Source organism: Trachinotus anak, unplaced genomic scaffold (genome assembly GCF_046630095.1).
Source record: "Trachinotus anak isolate AG129_WGS33_773 ecotype Australia unplaced genomic scaffold, CSIRO_AGI_Tana_v1 ptg000010l, whole genome shotgun sequence".
NCBI classification, from domain to species: Eukaryota; Metazoa; Chordata; class Actinopteri; order Carangiformes; family Carangidae; genus Trachinotus; species Trachinotus anak.
The window spans coordinates 5,070,917-5,091,560 of NW_027273861.1; the positions used below are offsets into that span (position 1 = coordinate 5,070,917).

A 20,644-nucleotide genomic window follows, 5' to 3' on the forward strand; every position below is an offset into this window, starting at 1 on the left:
TCTATTTTATGCTCCCAAGACAATTCAGCAGTCAAAGTGTGTGTAACTTGGTTCTTAATATTTAAACACAATCCCCACAGACATATTTTAGCCAGTGTACAAAGTACAAAATGCTTAATTATTTACCACTGATCAGTTTATGATCAGTGGTACATTATGATCAGCACATGTACAGTTTATGAGTTATTATGAGAAATATTTTGTATTTATGTATGGAGGCCCAATCAAATCCAATGCACATAAGCAAATGATAAAGAATAATTATGGTTCATATAATATATTTTGACCTTCGGAGGGTCATTCTAATTCAACTCAAGATTACAAGATGCTCACTAATGCACACTGATCACCTGTAAGCTCATTACTATGGTATGTACAGTGTATAAGTTCTATGCTGAAATGCACTACAGTCTAATGCAGGTGTGTTTTAAAGCCCCCATTCACTCCCACTGAATCTGTAATTCAGCCAATACATTAAAGGTCCCATATTTTACACTGTTGTGTGTTGAGATCCATAAGACGATATATTTGTGGTGGGTGGTTCTACATCTCAGTGTAGTTTTACATCTCCTCTCTCAGGCTTCTCTCTGGAGTTCCAGTAACAACAGGTCAGTGAGCTAATCAGAAGAGACGCTCTGGGCCTCCCTTCTGATTGGGTGACTGTTTTCTGAGTGACTTAATAAAAATATAGCAAATTTCAGGTAAACACTCAGAGAAACCAAATGCTGCAAGGCTGGATGATGGGACCAGGTGGGTGGGGTTTGGGGTGTGGCTGAGAGTGGTAACTTCATAGTCGTGACACCACAAAGTTACAGAAGTCTTGACGGCTCGTTTTGAGGTTCAGTTTACATAATACAGGCTGTGTGTATTTCTCTGTGGACTGAGGCTTTGATACTTTCACAGTATCAATATAAAACTTAGACCTGCTTTATAATCAAAAAACACATGGGAATTTCACTTCATACAATATGGGGCCTTTAAAGTCACGCCAAAAATCATGCATTTTCCTTCTGTAGTTTTTACTAAGTCTTTATTGCAGTCAGTTTAAATAGTCTGAAAGTTATTTCTTTCTTTGACAAGAGAACTTCAGATATTCCACCCAGAACAATTATGACAGAACCAACTTCTAAAGTTGAACACGCGGATGCTGGTAAATATTTTACCCCTCCTCAACAGATCCTTAACCAGAGGGATAGCACAGCATTTACACTATTTTAGACAACAACTATCAACAGTAAGAATGGTACGCAATATGACTCGGTACCGTCTGTTGTGTTTATGGCAAGTTGTTTAAAAAATTCACTGGCAGAGGACAGAGGCAGCTCTCCAAGACATGTCCATGGAATATTCGAAAATTTCACACCCATGTGAGCGTTTTGTCAGTGAGGCGCTGCAGCTGTCCGGATTCCTTAGGGGCCGGGGTTGGAACAATAGTTCCTCAGTCAGGCCTCTTTTCCAGAAAATACTGTAGTTTCGTCTTTCAAAGCTCTACATTAGCACTGTTAGTGAGCCAGATGCTGTTAAGAATCAGTGATGCTTGAGATTACTGCCACAGTGGACGGATAAGTCACGCAGGTGAGAGCGATCTCGACTCTGCCACCCTGGATCCTGGCAGTCGTCTCCGGAGAAGGACCCATCTTGGGCTTTTTATGGCCCTCGCCTGCAGGGGATTTGAGGATGGATTAGTGCTACTAAAAGGACAGAAGGATAGAGGCTGGCCAGTGTAACTGGAGTACAAAACCAGTCCCATCTCTCTCTTCTTGTTTATTACCCCTCCCCACACGCTTTCTATCTGCACAGACTGTGCGGGTGTTATCCAGGTAACACTGTAAAAATAAGCTGCCTTCTCCTGCCTCAGATCTGTCTGTGATTGGCTGCTCTTTCCACTTGGATTTTCTCCAGTTCATCGACCCGGCTCGCCTGAAGAAAAACAACCCAAGAGTTGTGCTTGCAAGCTCCCAGTGGACCACATTCCAGCTGCTTGTGTTGTTATTCCACCTTTTACCCTCAGCCCTGGAAACCAGGCCCCTGAAAGAGAAAAACAATCAGCTGAGAATTAAGATAAAACCCTTAAGTTATGACACAGCCGCACACTGAAACAGATACAGAGCATGAAGACTACACACACAGATTCAACAGGATAACTGTAACAATGCTCAGGACCTCCATCAATAGCTCTGTCAGTGCCAAAATCACGGTGGAGGCAATAAGACAAGGGGCACCCACCGCCTCCACCCCTGTATCTACTCCATGCTGACGGTTTGTAGGCAGCCCAGTTCTAAAGGGCCTTGCTTGTGAGAGCTGGTGGTGACAGGCTGGTGGTAACCCTGGGAGCTCTGCCCTGTCATGGACAGCCGTATACAATGATCCCCTTCTCGACGACACAGTCTGAGGCCCAGCTGCACTTGCTGCCAGCCCCCACACTATCCATGAGGGGGCCCTGCGTGGCCAGTTAGAAAACAATGACGCTTCTATTAAACAACAGATCGCTCGCTTATTAAGGAGAGAGAACTATTTCTGACTGTCTCGCTCTGAAAGCTACAAAAACCAGTTACAGTGGCATCACTTGTGTTGAAAGTGGCAATGCTATGAAACCTCCGTTTGTCTAAAATGGTTTTAAGTTCAGCCCGATGAGCCTCAACACCAGGTTAAATCTGATGAGTGATTGATTACCTTGAAAGAAAACTAAAAGAGAAAGCTCTGTGTGAAAAGAAAAACCACAACACTGTGATATATTAATAGGTTATAAGTGTAGAGTCCGGCAGAGCTGTTATTGACAGCTCCATTATTATCTGAACAACACAGTCAACAGTCAAGATAATATGAGGCAGGACTGTAAAATAAATAAAAAAATTATATAATCAAGTTAAGGCTGAACAATTAATCCAACATATTATTGAAATTACAATATGGCAACAAGTGAAAAAACCAAATCACAAGGTAAAGGTAAAATGTGTCACAACAAACCATAAATGAAGCATTCTGGCGCTACAGAGACACCCCTGCCCACAAGACCCCAACAAAAATCAAATGATCATAATTTTTATAGTTTTTTCAGTGGAAATAAAATTTGTTTGAAATAAAATCATGATTCATATTGCAATTGCAATATGTGTCAAATAATCTCACTATGTTTTTTTGCATATCATTTAGCTCTAAATCAAAAGGTGGACTTCATTTTACCCCCTCCAGACATGTTTTATGATGTATACATTTACTGTAAACTCACTATAAATTTAGTGTCTGATATGTTTTTAACAAAAGACTGAAATTCCCTTGTTAAAAATTCTTAAAATTACAGAATACATGCTCTGGAGGATTCAAGTTTCCACATCAGACTTGTTCAAGTTGCCTGTTGGATACGGACAGCTTCCATAAAAATCACAGCAATGTCAAGAAATCGTGCTTAAACATACACATCTCCTCTAGCAGATGACAGTGAGAACAGCCTCTGCATGTTCATCATTCTCCACACTGGAGGACAATTTGTTGTCGTTCAGACGGATGTCAAAGGTCACACATCTGGCATAGAGGAACAGCAGAAGACCTGAGCTCCTGTCAGAGGGTTTCTGTGAAACCACCAACTTCCTGTGCTGAAGTTTAAATACAAGATGACTGATGCACAAAACTGCTCATTTAAATGTTCACTCGCTCTTGAATAAAACCTCCTCTGTGTGGTCTGAGCATACCTTAACCCATCGATTCCTCCTGCCACATCCTCATGTCGCTTTGCTGTTTATCTGATAACCAAGCTGCCTCATGACTTCGCTGCAGTAGGCCTCCACCTGATTTATCTGCTCCACACTGAGCCGCTCTCTCCACGCATATATAGCCTCTTTTGCATCTCTAGATGAAATCAGGAAGGGCTTGTCCGATGAGTACCCCTGCCCGTGCGTCATGTTCAGCGCAAACTTTTCCAAAGCAGGAAAGGTGGAGAGGTTGGAGAAGCGGTAGAGCCTCTGGAGCTCCTCCATGGGGTGCAGGACCAGGTCCTCGTAGCGGATGCGGAGGTAGTTCCTCCTCACCCAGGGGGGCGCGTTTACCACCAGCATCATGTCACTGAGCCAGTTGTCACAGATGAGCTCCATGGCGCTGGAGACGTAGCTCTCAGCTCGGTTCACCCTGTTGCTCGGCACCAGCAGCCGCTTGTACTTGTCGGCCTGCTTCTTGCTCCTCAGCACCTGGATGCTCTCCTTCACCAGGGCCTGCTTGGACTTCAAGCGGGAGTTGTGCACGGCCCTCGGGTCTCTGAAGAGCTGGATGATCTGGAGGTTGATCGCCGGGTCTTTCATCAAAGGAACCAGCGTGCTCAGGTCCAAAACGCGGACTCCTTTGATCACCATCACCGGGTACTTTCTGCACTCCCTCTCCAGCTCCCTGATGTCCCTCCGCTGGCACTTTGCGCACTGGTCCTCCTTCACCAACCCAATGTCGTGCCGCTTGTGCGCATCACACAGCGGCTCTGAGCAAATCACTTTGTTCATTTTCCAGCCAAATATGAACGAAGTGGTGATGTTTTGAGAGCCGGCGTAAAGTTTGAGGACGGAAAAGTCGCAGCGGTACAGGGCGTTCATCATGTCCCGCACTGCGCCCTGGAGACTGCCCGCATCCCCCGGGTACAGAGCCTGCCATATGTGCCACATCGGCTCGTACAGGTAGAAAACATCGGGGTGCTGGTTGAACAACTCGCCCAAAAACGAGGAGCCGGTCCTCCAGGTGGCATGCAGGTAGATGTGTATCCGTGACTGGTTGCGGGTGACGGTGGACTCCGTGGTGTCGCTGCCGTTGACTTTATAACCGTTATCCCACAGCAGCGCCACTGTGTTCTCCAAATCTGGGCATCTGGGCTGTTGCTGCGGCAGTCCGTGCTTTCCGTGTTGAACGGATTTATCCCGGTAATCTAACACATACGGGATTAGCAGAAGTAAACCTGAATACGCCAGTATCAAAATCAAGTATTTCTTATGTAGCCTCCTCTTCATTTCCTTTCGGCGGGAGGGGCGGCTAGCTTCTGCTCCGGCGGTCCGCTCAGTGTCTGGAGGAGCGCTGTCGCCTCCACACTGAAGTTATGTGAATGCGTGAGAAACCCGGAGTGTGTGGGGGGAGTAGCCCCGCCCCATTAAAGACAAAATAACCAGATTATTTTTCCGTCCTGTCCGCACATACGCAGTTTTTCATAGCAGCTCAGTGAACTCAAAGTCTCAAAATGGTTCCATCTTTACTCATTTTCTCTCAGTTCCGTTGAAAATCCGACATAAAACTACGCAGGATGCCGCCGCTGCTGGGAACACAGTGAAATTGGGAATGCCAGAGAGCCTTGAAGGGAAGATGTTCCAACGGCTGTCGTCTACCATAACGTCTCAGAGCTGCAATGAATTATGGGAGATGAATGAGAAAGTAATGCTCCCTTAGAATAGCGTATCAGCCATTAGCGTATTCTTTTCGCTTGAACTTGTACTTTTTTTCGTGCCACAAAATTGACACTTTCAAACAGTAGTTTTTAGGTGAACATTAAAACATACCAACGGTTGTGAGTTTGGTGTCGCGCATGCGCACAGGACCTCGTTTGTTGTCAGGGAAGCGCTGCGCGGTACCGGAGGAATCAATGGAGAAATGGCTGAAGCTGTTTTGCCTTTTCAACAAATGGCATATTTAACATATTCTTGTTCGTGTTAGCATCTTAGCCTGCAGAGTCACCAGTTGAGCAGCAAGCCTGACAGATAGCTTGCAAACACCAGTAGATGCTCGTAACGTTGGGCTAACTGCGGCACTGTCGACAGCAACATGGCACACTGGAGCACCTTCGAAAAGGAGACAGAGAGAGAAACGAAGAAGTTGATAAGATGTATCAGTGGGATCGAGGATGAGGAGGACCAGAATTTTCAGACGGCACTGAAATTCGCTTGGTCAAATTTTAGGTGAGTTAGCCATGGACAGGATGGAAGCTAGCTTGCGAGCTGCTAACATGTAACCAAACGTTAGCCACACACGGCGATGCTAGTAATAGTCTCATTTGTTGACAGGTTTCACCGTTACCTGGACGTGGACAGCCACAAAGTGCAGCGCAGTGTAACTGGGTGAGTGCTGCCTGTGGTGCTGTTGCTCCTGCAGTGTCTTATGTAGTGACGAACTAATTACTTTATGATTAAGGAGGACTATGGGGATGTCCACCTAGAAATGTATGAATTTATGTTTCAGTCATCCTATAACAGAAACTTGGCACTGGACCATATCATGGTCACCACATAAGCACTGTGCCACATATTTACTGTGTGAAAACTGTTCTGTGGCAGTATGATTAATTATTTAACGTTGTATGGGAATGTGCACCACTGAAGCATGCACCGAGTCTTGACAGACTGTCTTGTGAAGGGGCCATGAGTGTAAAAACTTTCATGATCCGTATTGTTAAATGAGTTTGTGTTTAACCAAAGCTAATTTTTGGCACAGGACCAAACAAATCAAGTAATGGACTAATAGCTCTGACACAGTAACAACATTTTTATTTACAGTTCTGCTGTAAATATCCTGCATATGAACGTGTTAAGCATTTGGTATGTATACTTAATCAGAAATCGTCATCCCAGCTCAGACAGTGCCCTGATGGATCTACAATTCAGTGCAGATGTTTCATGTAGATGCCCTTCAGAGTGCAGACTGACAGTGCTACTTCCAAACGCTGTATCACACTTGTGCCGGTTGTAACACTGTTGTCAGTTTGCACACTTATTCATAGATGATTGTTGATTTTTGGTCTGGGGGATTCAGTACCCAGATGCACACAGTGGAGCTGAGTGTGTTGTGCATGTACTCTCCTACATCATAAATACTCTGAATGAATGCCACTGCTACAATAAGGAGCACCCCACCGTTGGTCATTTGCCTAACACTGTTGTGCATAACCTGCCTTGTTTTCCAGAATCTACGAAAAGCTCATGGTCCACTCTGACTTGAGTAAAGCAGGAAGCTGGATGAGACTGACTGAAGAGTTCCTGAACTCACCTTTACCTAATACAGATGGAACAAAGGTACAGTGACATGGGCTGACAGAAAATTAACTCTGAGAGTCAACACAATACAAATCCCCAATAGATTGTTTTCTTCATGGCCCATGTTTGCCTTGGTGTCAAAGCACAGCTTTCTGACAAATTACATACAGCACAGTTTTTTTGTGTTTCCTTTTTTTGCAGACTGATGTACACTACAGCATACTGTCACTGCTGCTCTTCCTGTCGGGGTCCCCCTCAAACACAAACTTTACTGAGAGGCCCAGGGTGAAGGAGGCTGGTAAGTTGATGTTTCACCGATACTTAAAACTTTTAAATTGACTTGGCTACATGTTCATATTAATCATTGTCTCCCCAACGTGTCTGCGCAGAACCAGAGGACAACTTTGACTGGGGTAAATATCTGATGGAGGGAGAGGACATAGACATTGGACCGTACCCAGATACTCCTGTGAGTAAATCCTAACCAAACCCACCCTTTGTGGACATGAATTACCACAACAGCAGCACCACGACATTAAGATTGTCTTGTATCTAAATCAGTCTGACTGCTTTTCAGGAGTGGTCTGAGGAGGAGAGTGAGGACGATGACAGTCAGCAGCCAATCAGCAGAGAGGACTCTGGGATCCAGTTGGACAGAACCCCTCAGGAGGACCAGGACCACACCAACAAAACAGTTCCAGTCACATGGACAGGTGCAAACTTGTCACACAGTAAAATATCATAACAATAATGGAAAATAGGTCATGGAAGCCTCGATGCTTATGGACTAATGTAAAAAGGAGATAGGACCAAAACAAACATCTACACTGAAGCTGCTATTTAGTGTAAAAATAATTCCACTGTGTGTCTTTGCAGTGGGTGAGCCTGACGCCCGGGCGTGGCTTGAACAGCATGTAGTGACACCGTACTGGGTGCCCCATGCTCCCCGGTTTCCTCACAGCTTGCATTTACACTCCAACTTGCTCAATGTGTGGTAAGACCTGCAACTGCTTTTACTTTATAATATAATATGGATTCAGTTTATTTGGGCCAAATTTACCATGACTGAATTTCAAGAATAAAGTCATAACATTTAAAGAATAAGATAAGATAAGATAGTACTTCATGAGTTCCACAGTGGGGAAATTTGTAGTGTCACAGCAGCAAAGTAAACGTTTCAAAACCAAATGCAGAAATTTCTTGGCCTTCTTCATCAGTCTGTTCAGTCTTTTCCTGTCAGCAGTGGAGATGCTGCCGCCCCAGCAGACCACAGCATAGAAAAGGTCCTCAGGAGTGCCCCCTGCGCTCCAAAACTCCTGAGTCTCCTCAGCAGATAGAGTCTGCTCTGGCCTTCTTTTGTAAAGCATGTTAGTTTTGTCAGTCCAGTTCAGTTTATTATTCAGCTCAACGCCCAGGAGTCCATGACCCCAGTGTCCATTCCCCGGCATGAGAGGAGAGGATTTGTGCCTGTGGAATTGCACCACCACCACCAAAAGGATTATTATATTTTGAGAAAACAGTTTTGTACATTATTGTGAGGTGTGTGAGTAGAAGAGATTAGATTTGCATGATTTACCTGTGCTTGACTGTCCACAGTTGCTCTTTTGTCTGGTATGACAGGTATACAGCTCTGGTCTGTGTCTCCCAGCAGTGTCACTCTGCGCTTAGTTATTAAAGTTCACTGTTCTGTGTCCTCCAATCTGTGACAACAAGCGCTTATAGCTAAAACCTCTACCTGTGGACCCTCTCACCTGTTTACTAGCTTACTTTATTTGGTAAAACTCACAACTGCTAAAATATACAAATTTTTTCTCATTATATTATGACTCTTTTTCTTAAAAAAAATTACGACTTTATTCTGGCCCTATCATGAGATCATTTTTCTTTATGTGCATCATGATTTTCTTGTCAAAGTGTCATCTGAATAAATTAGGCTAAAATACTAGGTGTTGTTTTTTTAAAGCTGGTACCAATATCCAATCCTTAGCAGTCATATCAGTCAGAAATTATACATTTTTGTCATAGTTGTAGCACAAATGCAAAGTTTCAGCTGCTGTTATTTTTGTCTCTTTATTGTTTTTTTATTTGTTACTTACTTTTTTGCTCTCTCTCTCTCTCTCTCTCTGTCTCTCTGTGTGTGTGAATGAGAGAGAGGGGGGAAGTCGTTTTTTTTGCTCTTACTCTAAAAGTAAAGTAAACTTTGTGTTACATTCTTTTTATGAAAAGTGCTATACAAATAAAGTCTGACTGAATGATAGCATTTTATTCTTTGCTAACTTTGCAGTCATATAAAATAACTTTCTTATAAAAAAAAGATCTCAAATATGTTAATTCCATAATCAACTGAGCTGGTAGTGAAGCTGTTTATTAATAGGAAGTTGACTTTAGGGGATTTGTGAGTTGAAATGATTTGAAATGGTCAGATGTTAATGCGCAGTGTCTCTTCTCTCAGGGATCAGCACTTGTACAACACTGATCCACTGTATCTGCCAGAAGAAAAGGCCTTTGTCACAGAGACCCAAGTAATACGGGAGACACTGTGGTGAGATGAAATGATGCTGTGGGGTGTGTGACTGTCTTCGTTGTACGAACTTGCAAAGAAATTTATCTCCTTTTCTCACAAGTCAAACCCTTAATTATCTCATAAATCCCAAAACATTTGAGTCCTTGTTGTTTTGTACAGGAAATTCCTTGTTCTTTACAGGCTCATAATGAGATATTTATTGAGTAATATTAGACAGTTAAACTGACTTCTGGCTATCATGTTGCAGGCTCCTCTCTGGAGTGAAGAAACACTTTATATTCCAACACCATGATGGAAAAGTGTCAGTGAGGAATAACGTGGTGGTGACTCATCTGACCAGTGTAAGTAAAAAATCTGAAAACGACTTGCATGACACCTCAATAAACTAGTCCTCTGTCAGCTGTAGGAAACAATCCTTTCTTCTTTTGTGCGACAGAATTGTCTGCGCTCTGTGCTGGAGCATATTGCCGTGTATGGACAGGCTGTGTTCAGGCTGCAGAGGTTCATAGACGAGGTGACGGGATACAGCTCGGAGCCTTGCCCGCCCAGCTCTGGTTCCTCCTACAGCTCCAAGAAGGGCTCCGAGCCTCCCTTCAGGACCTACCAGGCCTTTGTGTGGGCTCTCAACAAGTACTTCACCAGCTTCAAAAAGGAGCTGACCACAATTGAGAGAGAGCTCATATGCAATGGCAAGTACAAGAATGTTCACTAATTGTTGGCTAACTCCTGATAGAACTGAAAGGACAACTATAACTCTGCATTCCTCGTGAGACCTGTAAGATAACGCTGGCATCACTACACAGGTGATCTTGGTGCGACGAATCAGAGCCCGTTTAACAGACTTGTCATTTTCAAACTGAAGAAACACAAACCAGCAGAAAGCTGAAATGCTCATTTCAGAGCTGTAGGAACAGTTTGACATGTTTAGAAATACCTTCACTTGACAACTGAATCTACAACCATCCATTAGCTTAGCTTCACATACAGGCTGGTGATGGGGGGAGAACATCTAGCTTGGCTCTGAAAATCAAGAAGAGGCCTTCCTCCATATGTGAAACTCTAATTGATGCACTGTATTTTGCTTGTTTAATTCATACAAAATTAAAAACTGTAAAAAGTGAACTTGTTGGTAAAAGTTGTGGGGACAGCCTCTGTCCAGTGATCGCAGTAAAAGTTGGTAACAAAATTCTTAGAGCAAACATAACACAGCACTTTATAGCTGCTGTATAACTCCCCCCAGCCTGAACAGCTACTAACACTGCAGGTGATGTGCAGAGATCTGTAGTTCCTCAATCAACACATAGATGAGGATGTTCTATAATATAAACTTTGTATAAATAACATTAATTAAATGATGCAGGATAATGTATTAGTGATCTTGTGAAAATATTTGACATTGTGTATAGAACTGTTTTTCCCATGTGTGTTTTATTTATTATGCACCCTGACGTGTAGGTGGTATCATTTAAATGGAAAAGCCAAAAACTGTCCTCACTGCTAGAGAGTCAGAAAGTTTCCGAGGTCACATGTTTACAGGAAGGATCCACCTGTGCTGCAGTATAGTAAGACAACAAACTGATAGATTGGTTTGTGCTATTGTGTTTATAAAAAACATCAAAGATTACAATGCTGCTTTGTATAGCATTTATCCCCACCCATAATTATGAGTATTTGATCCATTAAGTCAGCCACTGTTTGATGAGTCATCCTCTTCATAGATGAGACGGTGACCCTGTCTGCTGTCCTGGAGCGACTCAGCCCTCACTTGGCCCAGATCAAAGTGCTGCACAAAGTCTTCTGCACCGGGGTTGCTGAAGTCCCCCCCGAGACTCCAAATGTTGTGCGGGCGTCGCACTTGCTCAACACGCTGTACAAAGCTATCATTGAGTATGACAGTGTTGGCGAAGCATCAGAGCAGGCGGTGAGTATGTCCTGCGTCTTCAGCTCAGTGAACTCAACACGTAAGGCAGAACTCGCGGGTTAATGAGGAAACATTGCTGACTGTCATCTTTCCCTGTTAGGTGGCTCTGTTATTTTCTCTGTGGACAGAGACCGTCAGACCATATTTGGAGATTGTGGATGAATGGATTGTTCACGGCCACCTGTTTGACCCTGCCAAAGAGTTCATCATCCAAAGGTAGGAAATAGATTTTTTATTTTTATTTTTTACTTTTTTTGATAATCTGAAAACATTTCTCCCAACATGACTCTCCACACACTCACTCTCTTTCTTGTTCAGGAACAAAGATGTCCCAGTGAACCACAGGGACTTCTGGTACGCCACCTACACGCTGTACAGTGTGTCGGAGATGGTGGATAACGAGGAGAAGCTGAACGACGCTGCCAGCGGGAGCTCCGGAGGGGATCAGGGCTCCAGCAACAGGCAGCTCACCATGGTGTCCTTCCTCAAACCTGTCCTCAAGCAGATTATCATGGCGGGGAAATCCATGCAGCTGCTCAAAAATCTGGACTGTAAGGAGACTGAGCAGTCGGAGAAATCCTCCAGAGGTCAGCATTTAATCTGCGAATGAGGTTTTTCGGTGTCGGATTACTTCAGCTGTTTTTAAGGTGGAAATGTTTCAGCATTTTCTTGAACAGTGTCAAAATATTGCATTGCAGATGCAGAGAGGAAGAGTTTGTACACATTGTTCTTGGAGTCGGTGCAGTCGCGCCTCTGCAGCCAAGAGGAATCTCTGACAGACACGGTGACTGAACAACAAGCCACCAAGAGGAGTCTCATAAAGATGCAGTCCATCATTGCTCAGCATCTGGAGATTGATGATGTCCATGATCCGTTGCTGGCCATCAACTTTGCCAGGTAACAAACAAGCAGCTCTTCAGACGACTAGACCAACCTGTTCTGCTTAAAACAAGAAACCATGACAAATTTAAAATGCTGGGGCAGGGCAGGTGGTGAGTTTGTAATCCACAGTTATCCTTGCAAGAATAAAGCTTAGGCCTCCAATTTAGCCATCATTTTATTCTGCCTTTTTGCAGCTGGTGCTTTTATCATCTCTCAAATGGCACTGTCCAAACATAATTGAATTTCAAAGGGATTATATTTTTTTTGTCCCAGACCTGCAGGCTAAACAGTCTGGTCTTTGTTCCCCCTCAGGCTGTACTTAGAGCAGAGTGACTTCCACGAGCGTTTCTCTGGAGGTGATTTTATCGTGGACCGCTCCTCTCAGTCTGTCACCTGCCAGACATTTGAGCTCACCCTGCGCTCCTGCCTCTACCCCCACATCGAGAGGAGGTACATCGAGTGCTGTGGGAACCTGATGAAGACCCTGAAAAAAGACTACAAGTAAGCATCGCTGTGTGAGTGTGAGGACTCTGACTCACTTTTTGTCACTGCCTATGGAGCATTTCAGTTTGCTGATGTGTCCGCAGGCTGCTGGAATACCTCCAGGCTATGAGGAACTACTTCCTGCTGGAAGCAGGAGACACCATGTATGACTTTTACACGGCCATCTTTGACAAGGTGCAGGAGAAGGAGAGCTGGCAGCAGCTGTCTTTCCTCAATGTGCAGCTGCAGGAGGCAGTGGGACAGCGCTACCCAGAGGACAGTAGCAGGTACTGCGTGCTTGTGAAGCGTCACTGAAGATGTGTTCATTATTAGGAGGATTTCTTCTTTTTATATTGGAGAAAAGTCAGTGTTTTTCCTCATCATTTCATGTTTAATAGGTTGTCGATCTTCTTGGAGACCATTGACCCTTCCAGGAAAAAACACCCTGTGAATAACCTAGAAGTGCTTACTCTCGGTTACAAGGTAAACACAGTGAATGTATTTGCTTAAATTCTGTTCATTCTTCTTTGAGACTGAAACTGCCACATTGACATTTACCTCTGCACAGGTTCCCTGGCCTGTTGACATTGTGATTAGCACAGAGTGTCAGAAGATCTACAATCAAGTGTTTCTCCTCCTGCTGCAGATCAAATGGGCTAAATACAGTTTAGACACGCTTCGATTCAATGGTAGGAGTTAGTCGAGACATTTTTCTAACAAATATGCTTAAAGCTCTGCTCTTTCTGCTCCTTAAATGTGAAAAATTTATAATTTTTTCTGTTTGATATCATAACCAAGTGAATGTTTTGGGCTTTTGACTGTTGATCAAACAGAATTAGACGTATTAAGATACTGAGAAACTGATACTATCTTTTTTTTGCCATTTTCAGACATTTTAGAGACCAAATCCATAAGTAGAGAAAATAATAGGAAGATTAAGTGATGAAAATAATTGTTAGCTGCAGTTCTACTTGGGATGGCACTTTAAATGAACATATATTATACTCAGTTGGTATGGCTGAAGGCAAATCAGTAGTTAATCGTGCATAAATATTCTCAGTATGTGAAGACTCTCCCCTGTAAATTCTGTAAAACACCATTCTACCTTATTTTTTGCCAGTTTTTGCTTGTGTTCTCTAATATGTGAAATCTTTCTTTCTAGATTTCACCGCCATCAGTAAGAAACTGGAGGGAGCTCAGGCTGAGGAAGTAAAGGTCAAAGAGCCTGTAAACCAGCAGATTCATCGAATGTGTCTGCTACGGGTCAAACTGATGCACTTTGTCAACAGCCTTCACAACTACATCATGACCAGGGTGAGAGGAATCGCACAATAGCACGACCCCGAAACTGACGCAGCTAAATGGAATTGAACCATCATTCATTTGGTCAGTTATACTGATGCTTTTTGCACTGCCACATGTCAAATCCAGAGAGTATCATTCTGCAGGTACAGTGTGCTGCAGGTAAAATGAGACTGTCTGAGGCTGCTTTCACGCCTGCGCTTTTTAGTCCGATTAAATTGAACCCTGGTTTGTTTTCCCCCTTGGTGCGATTTGTTTTAGCAGGTGTGAAGACAGTAATCTTACTCAGGTGTGGACCAAAACAATCACGCCGAGGTGGTCTTGGTCTTTTGGTTCACTTGAATTTTTCTCTGTGTGAAATCAAACCAAACCGAGGGGAAAATGCTACAAGTTTACAAACTCATCAGCTGAATCGGACCAGAGCGAACAAGCTGAAGGTGTTAAAATTCCCTGAAAGAATCACATTGGTGGTGCTTTTAAGGACACTCTAATATCTGTTGATCTGCCAAATGGCAACCTTGTTAAAGCAATTTCTATTGTGCTATTCATAAGCTGTAAGTTGACATGGAAATTAATAGAAAACTGTGTGTGGCTGGAAGGTAGAAAACCTAAAAACACATGATATGTTTTGGAAAATAGTCATCAGTAAACAATACAGTCTCTAATCTTATTTGAAGCCACTGTGGTCTTTAAATTGAGTGATTTGCACATTTCCTGTCAGATCCTGCACAGCACAGGACTGGAGTTTCAGCACCAAGTACAGGAAGCTAAGGACCTGGACCAGCTGATCAAGATCCATTACAGATATTTGGCAACTATCCATGACCGGTGCCTGCTGAGGGAGAAGGTAAACAGCTCTCACAGGGAATATGGTTAACTGGAGATCTTCAACAAAATCTCCAGTTAACCATATTACCATATAAGTGGTTTTTACCCTCATGGACAAAAACACTGAGGCCATGTTCATAGTAATGCTTTTTCTGAGGTCACTCAGGAGTATGGTGGACTGCAGGCATAAATATACAAGAACAGATGTTTTAAAACTTAGCCTGAATCTTTGCCAGCTCCAGCATCAGTTTTCCTTGGCTGAAGCTGCACTGACCTCACTGTGTGGGCAGGGGACCAGGCAAATGAAATTACTGATAGGGATCATTAAATTGAATACTCATCATTCACCTATGAAATCTTTTTATCCTGTGATCACTTTATTATATTTCCTCTTCAGACTGAGGCAGCAGGGCAGGGTGAGCTTCCTACATGTATTTATGACATTTGATGCACTGTTGTCTAATGCAGTTGTGTTTTCTCAGGTCAGTTTTGTGAAGGAGGCAATAATGAAGGTCCTCAATCTAGTCCTGATCTTCTCTGACCGATGGCAAGCTGGATTTGGAGCCTGGAAGTAAGAGCTCTCGTATAGACTGGAGTGAAAATAACATTTAAGATGTAATTTATAGACATGGTTCACATTTCATATTGTATAACGTCAATACATGTGTGGTGAATTGTTTGAACAAGGTGTTCATATACTAATGTCTTTTTGTGACAGGCCTTTTGTATCTTAATACTGTGTTTGCGTCTTAATTACAGGATCGAGTCTATTGATAAAATGGAGTCGGATTTCAAAAACTGTCACATGTTCCTTGTGACGATACTCAATAAGGCTGTATGTCGGGGCTCCTTCCCACACTGTAAGTACACTGAATACACACACACCTCTGATTTTTCACTTGACTGCACTAGAGACTGGAAGTGCATTTTTTTACTTTAATGTAAAATTAATGTAAATTATTCCATGTACACACAGGAATAATTAACATGGAAATAATCAGATTTGCTTTGTGTTTCCCTCTCGTACAGTGGAGTCTCTTGCCCTCTCTCTGATGGCAGGATTTGAGCAGTGCTGAGGAACCATCCGTGTTTCATTGTTTTGCCCTGATGGACTGAACAGTGTTTGGTTCTGTCTCATTACTGTCTATTCTCTGAGTGCTGTCATTGTTCATGATGATGTGCAACATATGATGTCACGATCTGCTCTGACTGTTGCCGATGGCCTTGGACTATGTGGTGTGTATTCTTAGTGCCATAGTCAAAAAAGCGACTTGTGAATATCAGCTTCTGTATTTAAAAAATGTAAAGTAATGCAATTTTTGTAAAGTTTTTTTTTTTTTTTTTTAATGAGCGATAATGTTGATTGTTAATGTGTATAAAGCACAATAAATCTTGCACAATGATGTAGGTATATGTTGTTATTCAACATAATGTGATATTGCTTTATAATAAAAGTTTATTAAAAATGATTTTGACAGTGTAAGCGACTCATTCATTTCTACATTTTGCAGTTGATGCCTATAGTGAGACGGTCTCTGTAAAGAAAGAATTCATTAACACTCACTGGAATATCATAACAATATGGGTTTAGGTAAGAGTATAGTTTATTTACATGTATGTCTTAGAAAATATTAAAATATTCTTAGTTGAATGAAATGTGAATTGAAAAGCATTGTCTGGACGAAACAGAAAGCACATTGCATATCGATGGTGGGCCTCATACAAATTAATTATTGCTTACTGAGGTACTTAAATAGTTGTGGAAACTAATGCAAAACATTAACCTTTGTTATTTCCATCAAATGAGTTGTATTAGTTTACAGTTTTGCTTCGCCAGTGAAAAAGCAGTATTACCAGTTTAATAAGTGTAGCATATGTGTTAGCTCTGGCCTGTAGCCCTAAAAGAGCTTAATGAAGTTGTTGGCCCCTGGCAATGTGGCCAGTATGTACTATTTTAATTCTAATAGCCTACAGTAAGCTGTCATTTAAATGGCTTTAAAAGTTATCTGTACAGACATTGTTCCAGTTGGACCTATAAAACACCACAACTTTTCAAAGTAGTAAATTGCTGTATGGTTTGTTATCGCTTAAATCAAACTGTTAACCTTATATAAATATATACATTGAATTGGATTGTTCCTGACAATAGTGCCTTTTCTTTCATTCCCAACGTGTGGTATGAGAGGGAGATTAGACATATCCCATTAGCCTGGTTTATCTTAGAGTTCAAAGAATATTAGTGGTCAGCACTGTTGTCTCTCAGGCAACAAGATGGTCCTGGTCATCAGCTGTGTGGCGTTTGGAGTTACGCTCCTGCAGTGTGTGAAAAAGTGATCTTTGAAAAAAAGGATACCAGAAAATGGAAGAGGTGTTTTTTTTGTATATTAGTAAAACTAAAGAGGTTGCATAAATGTCACTTGAACTTTTCTTGAATGGATTTAATATGACTATTTTTTATGTTTTTTTTTTCCTTGTTTCAGTTTTTCCTTTTTCCCCCCCTTTTTTTTCTTCTTTTAATCTTTTAAATATACAGTACTTTCTCTGAACCTGTTTCCCTTTTTCCATTTTGACAAAAAAAATAACATTACTAGGCCACTGAAAGTGATTTCCTCTTCTCTTTCAAGTTTTTTTTCTTTTTTTTTTTTTTACTTCTACCTAGTTTTGGCAATAGTTGCACCTCACTATAATATTAGGAGCTTGGAAATGATGTCATCACCTCAGCTGTATGCTTGACAGTGTTATAGTACAGAATGGAAAACTGGTATGAGCTGCAGGTAGATGAAAAATAATTATAGTCCCTATATACCCACTACTAAAGGAGAAACTATAATAAAGACCTGATTAGTCAGTAGTTGTATAAAATTGATAAAACAATATTTAAAAATACAACATTAAAATTTTGGGAATACTTGAAAACAAAAAAACTTAGAATTTGTTCACTTCAAGACCTTTGTGAAGTGAAGTCCTTGTCCCACGCTGTGTGTAGGTGGAGTTGGGGGAGGGGGTTTGGCACTAATCGCCCTCCACACCCCCGGGCAGATTCTTACTGTACATTCCTTTGACTTCACCTTCATCCTCTGCGTCCCTGCCCTAGTGGAGGAGGCCAGCACCGCAGCTGCGAGTGGAGTTTCCTGTTGAGTTTCCCTGTTTGAGGGACAGGAACTCCCTGCTCTACTTCTCTCCCCCGCCCATGATAATAACACCGACCGAGGAAAGATTCCTCCGGCCGACGACAGAAAGAAAAACTTGGACCGAAGCTCTCCCAACCCGGACTTCCCAGGCGCCAGAGGGCTCAACTCTCCGGCTCAATGGCGCTGTAGTCCGCTCCACTAGCGCCTAACTTTTCCCAGCTAACCAACAACTGCGGGTGAGTAGGAATAATCTGTCTCGAAGTTGGTTTCACGGTGTGTAGTCGCAGCGCAGTCAGCTAAGCCACGGTGGGAAAAGAAGTCGTGTGTCGGGGGTAGCCCCCCTCGGTGAGCGGACCGATACGAGACGGACAGCCGCTTCTCAGGGAGGTTCAGTGCGAGCTGGTGGAGGCGGACAGCTTGTTGCGGGGTAAAGCCATTTTCCTGGCTCACACACAGGCCCGGGCTGTGACTAATCTCAGGCCACGGCGGAGCAGGGATACAGCCATTACTGCTCTTACATGTTGGAAGCAGGACCTCACATCACTTTCACATCAAAAATCTATATAATTAAGTTTCTTGTGGCTCCTAACTTTGTTTGCGACGGGCCTTTGAACTAACTGTGGACTGGGAGTGGAGGGTTACGTGTCTGCCAGGTGTGATAGCCGCAGTGGGACAGAAATGTTAAACTTGAACACTACTAAGTAGGCCAACTGTCGGCAAGTGTACAATGTTAAACCGAGCAAGCCTTCAGTTTCCTGGGCACCGCTTTCTCCTCCCTCCGCTGTCCGCTCCTGTGGGGCTTGCTGGAGCAGGACATTTGTTGTACTGTGTTCCCCACCCTCCCGATGATGCGTTCACTGCCCGGCCCATTCAGTGTGTGTAATTCTGAACGCCACATAAACATTTGGAAAAAGACCTTTTGAGTCATGAATTGTCCCGTGTTTTTGTTCAGTGGCAGCTGCTTGGTTGAGTGTCCACCAGGAACAAACGGAAACGTGTGTGCCAGGTGTAAAATGAGGAGTCGGTCATTTTGCCTCTGCGCCTTCTGTTCATGAGTTCATTGCCTCTTATCGGCGTCAGCTCAGAGGACACAAGGGGAAGGAAGGAGGCTGATGAGGCAGAAAGATTCCGTAGGTAAAACCGCATACCGTTACTTTGGTGAAAATGGGGTTGTTGTTGTTTTTCTCTGTGGTTTTATTTCTTCTTCAAGCACGCTGAAAAACCACATCAGAATATCACAGCTCTCAGTGATATACTGTAGTGTGAAGTACACATTACAGCAGTAAAGTCACTGAAACTGTGTGACGTGTTTACATTTCCCACTGTTGTTCTGTATCGATCATTGTTTTTTCCAGTCAGTAATTCTTAACAGTGATTTCTGAAAATGCATTTTGGATTGAAGATAAGACTTCACTTGATGAATGCTCCACTGAGCAGCCAGGAAGTATTGTAACGTTGTGTGAGCATTTTTAATTTGGGGAAGTCATTTGTTATGCATTAACTCAAGAAAAACAGAGATGCCAACAGATTCATATTGCTTTGAGGAGTAGTGTTTTTGTTTGCTGTGCGGTCCTGCAAAAGAAGTGTTAAAACGGAGATTTTCACTCCTCAACAGAAAGAAACATCTACAACTTCCTTGAGAGGGGCACAGTTTGATGTAACTAGGTGGTGAAGTCACATTAAGTGGCTTTTACTGCATCTGTTTTGTGTTTGTGTTGTGCCATCTCTGAGGAAATGTCGAAGGCACATGTTCTGCAGGGCTCTTGTTGTCGCATCTGTTTCTCACTTCAGTGGAATATAATGTACATGTGGCTTCCTTGCCATCTTCACATAAGAGAAGAGAGAGAAAAGTGTGATCCCCTGGTATTTGTTTCTAGCAGAGCATGCTAACGTGTCAGACGTGTCATCTTTTCATCTGCATTGCCAAGGCAACGACAACTGTATTTAAACAAAGCAAATATCCCACAGATCATTTTTTGACTTTCTTTGAAAATAGTGTTGCATGACTGCTGTTTGCATTCAGCAACTACCTTAAAAGATCAGTTTGCAATAATGACCAAAAAAAAAAAGAAATTCCCTTCCTCGTTGGGGTGTCCTGCCATGCATATAGTTCCAGTTTTATCTTTTATCAGTTTTATTTTCTTTTCTTTTTTGTTGGGGCCTGTCAGATGACTCGAGTACCCTTTCACTAACACCACCAGCCATGCTCCAAATGTCCAAATGCTGTTGCCGAGTTGATTTTAAGATAGTTATTTAACACAGCTGATTTTATAAACGTGGATATTCAGTATCCTGTTTGACTGTCAGTGCTTAGGTTGGTTTGATACTCAGTAGCTCAAAGTTTGAAACCTTAAATCTATTATTTTAATAAACTATTTCAACTATTTATTCATTACTTTTAATTAATCATTAAGCCATTATTTGTAGATGTCAAGTTCAACAATGTATCCATAACTAACCATTTCAACCATTATCTAATTCTTTGAGCAAACATACCATCCATGACTGTGTCCAAAATCACTCCCTCGTTCACTCAGTCACCACTCTCCCTATCTAACAGACACAAAGTAGTTTACACAGTAGT

The 20,644-nt window shown here is 42.6% G+C and overlaps 3 protein-coding genes across 5 annotated transcripts in view; 2 read left to right on the forward strand and 1 right to left on the reverse strand.

The window, feature by feature from the left end:
• Positions 1-1,002: 1,002 nt before the first annotated feature.
• On the reverse strand, positions 1,003-5,262 carry chst7 (carbohydrate (N-acetylglucosamine 6-O) sulfotransferase 7). The gene is made up of 2 exons (XM_071487095.1): positions 3,690-5,262; positions 1,003-2,028 (listed from the first exon to the last, which is right to left on the reverse strand). Exon 1 carries the CDS (start codon positions 4,980-4,982, stop codon positions 3,720-3,722), a length of 1,263 nt encoding a protein of 420 aa, XP_071343196.1. The 5' UTR covers positions 4,983-5,262; the 3' UTR covers positions 1,003-2,028; positions 3,690-3,719.
• A 303-nt stretch (positions 5,263-5,565) lies between these two features.
• Positions 5,566-16,398, forward strand: tubgcp5 (tubulin gamma complex component 5). The gene is made up of 23 exons (XM_071487092.1): positions 5,566-5,918; positions 6,024-6,077; positions 6,920-7,028; positions 7,191-7,287; positions 7,379-7,458; positions 7,567-7,702; positions 7,866-7,983; positions 9,442-9,531; positions 9,761-9,854; positions 9,950-10,202; positions 11,232-11,434; positions 11,535-11,650; positions 11,753-12,021; positions 12,133-12,331; positions 12,629-12,817; positions 12,904-13,086; positions 13,198-13,282; positions 13,368-13,488; positions 13,962-14,113; positions 14,823-14,948; positions 15,412-15,500; positions 15,689-15,789; positions 15,959-16,398. Exons 1-23 carry the CDS (start codon positions 5,785-5,787, stop codon positions 16,003-16,005), a joined length of 3,045 nt encoding a protein of 1,014 aa, XP_071343193.1. The 5' UTR covers positions 5,566-5,784; the 3' UTR covers positions 16,006-16,398.
• A 1,732-nt stretch (positions 16,399-18,130) lies between these two features.
• cyfip1 (cytoplasmic FMR1 interacting protein 1) overlaps positions 18,131-20,644 on the forward strand; it is a 32,443-nt gene continuing 29,929 nt past the window's right edge. The window contains exons 1-2 of one of the 3 annotated variants that reach the window (XM_071487089.1): positions 18,171-18,296; positions 19,013-19,194. In XM_071487089.1, coding sequence (XP_071343190.1) covers positions 19,112-19,194 — 83 coding nt within the window. In that variant the 5' untranslated portion in view covers positions 18,171-18,296; positions 19,013-19,111. Of the gene's footprint in view, positions 18,297-19,012; positions 19,195-20,644 lie in introns of all 3 variants that reach the window. The other 2 variants (XM_071487090.1, XM_071487091.1) reach the window with 2 other exon arrangements.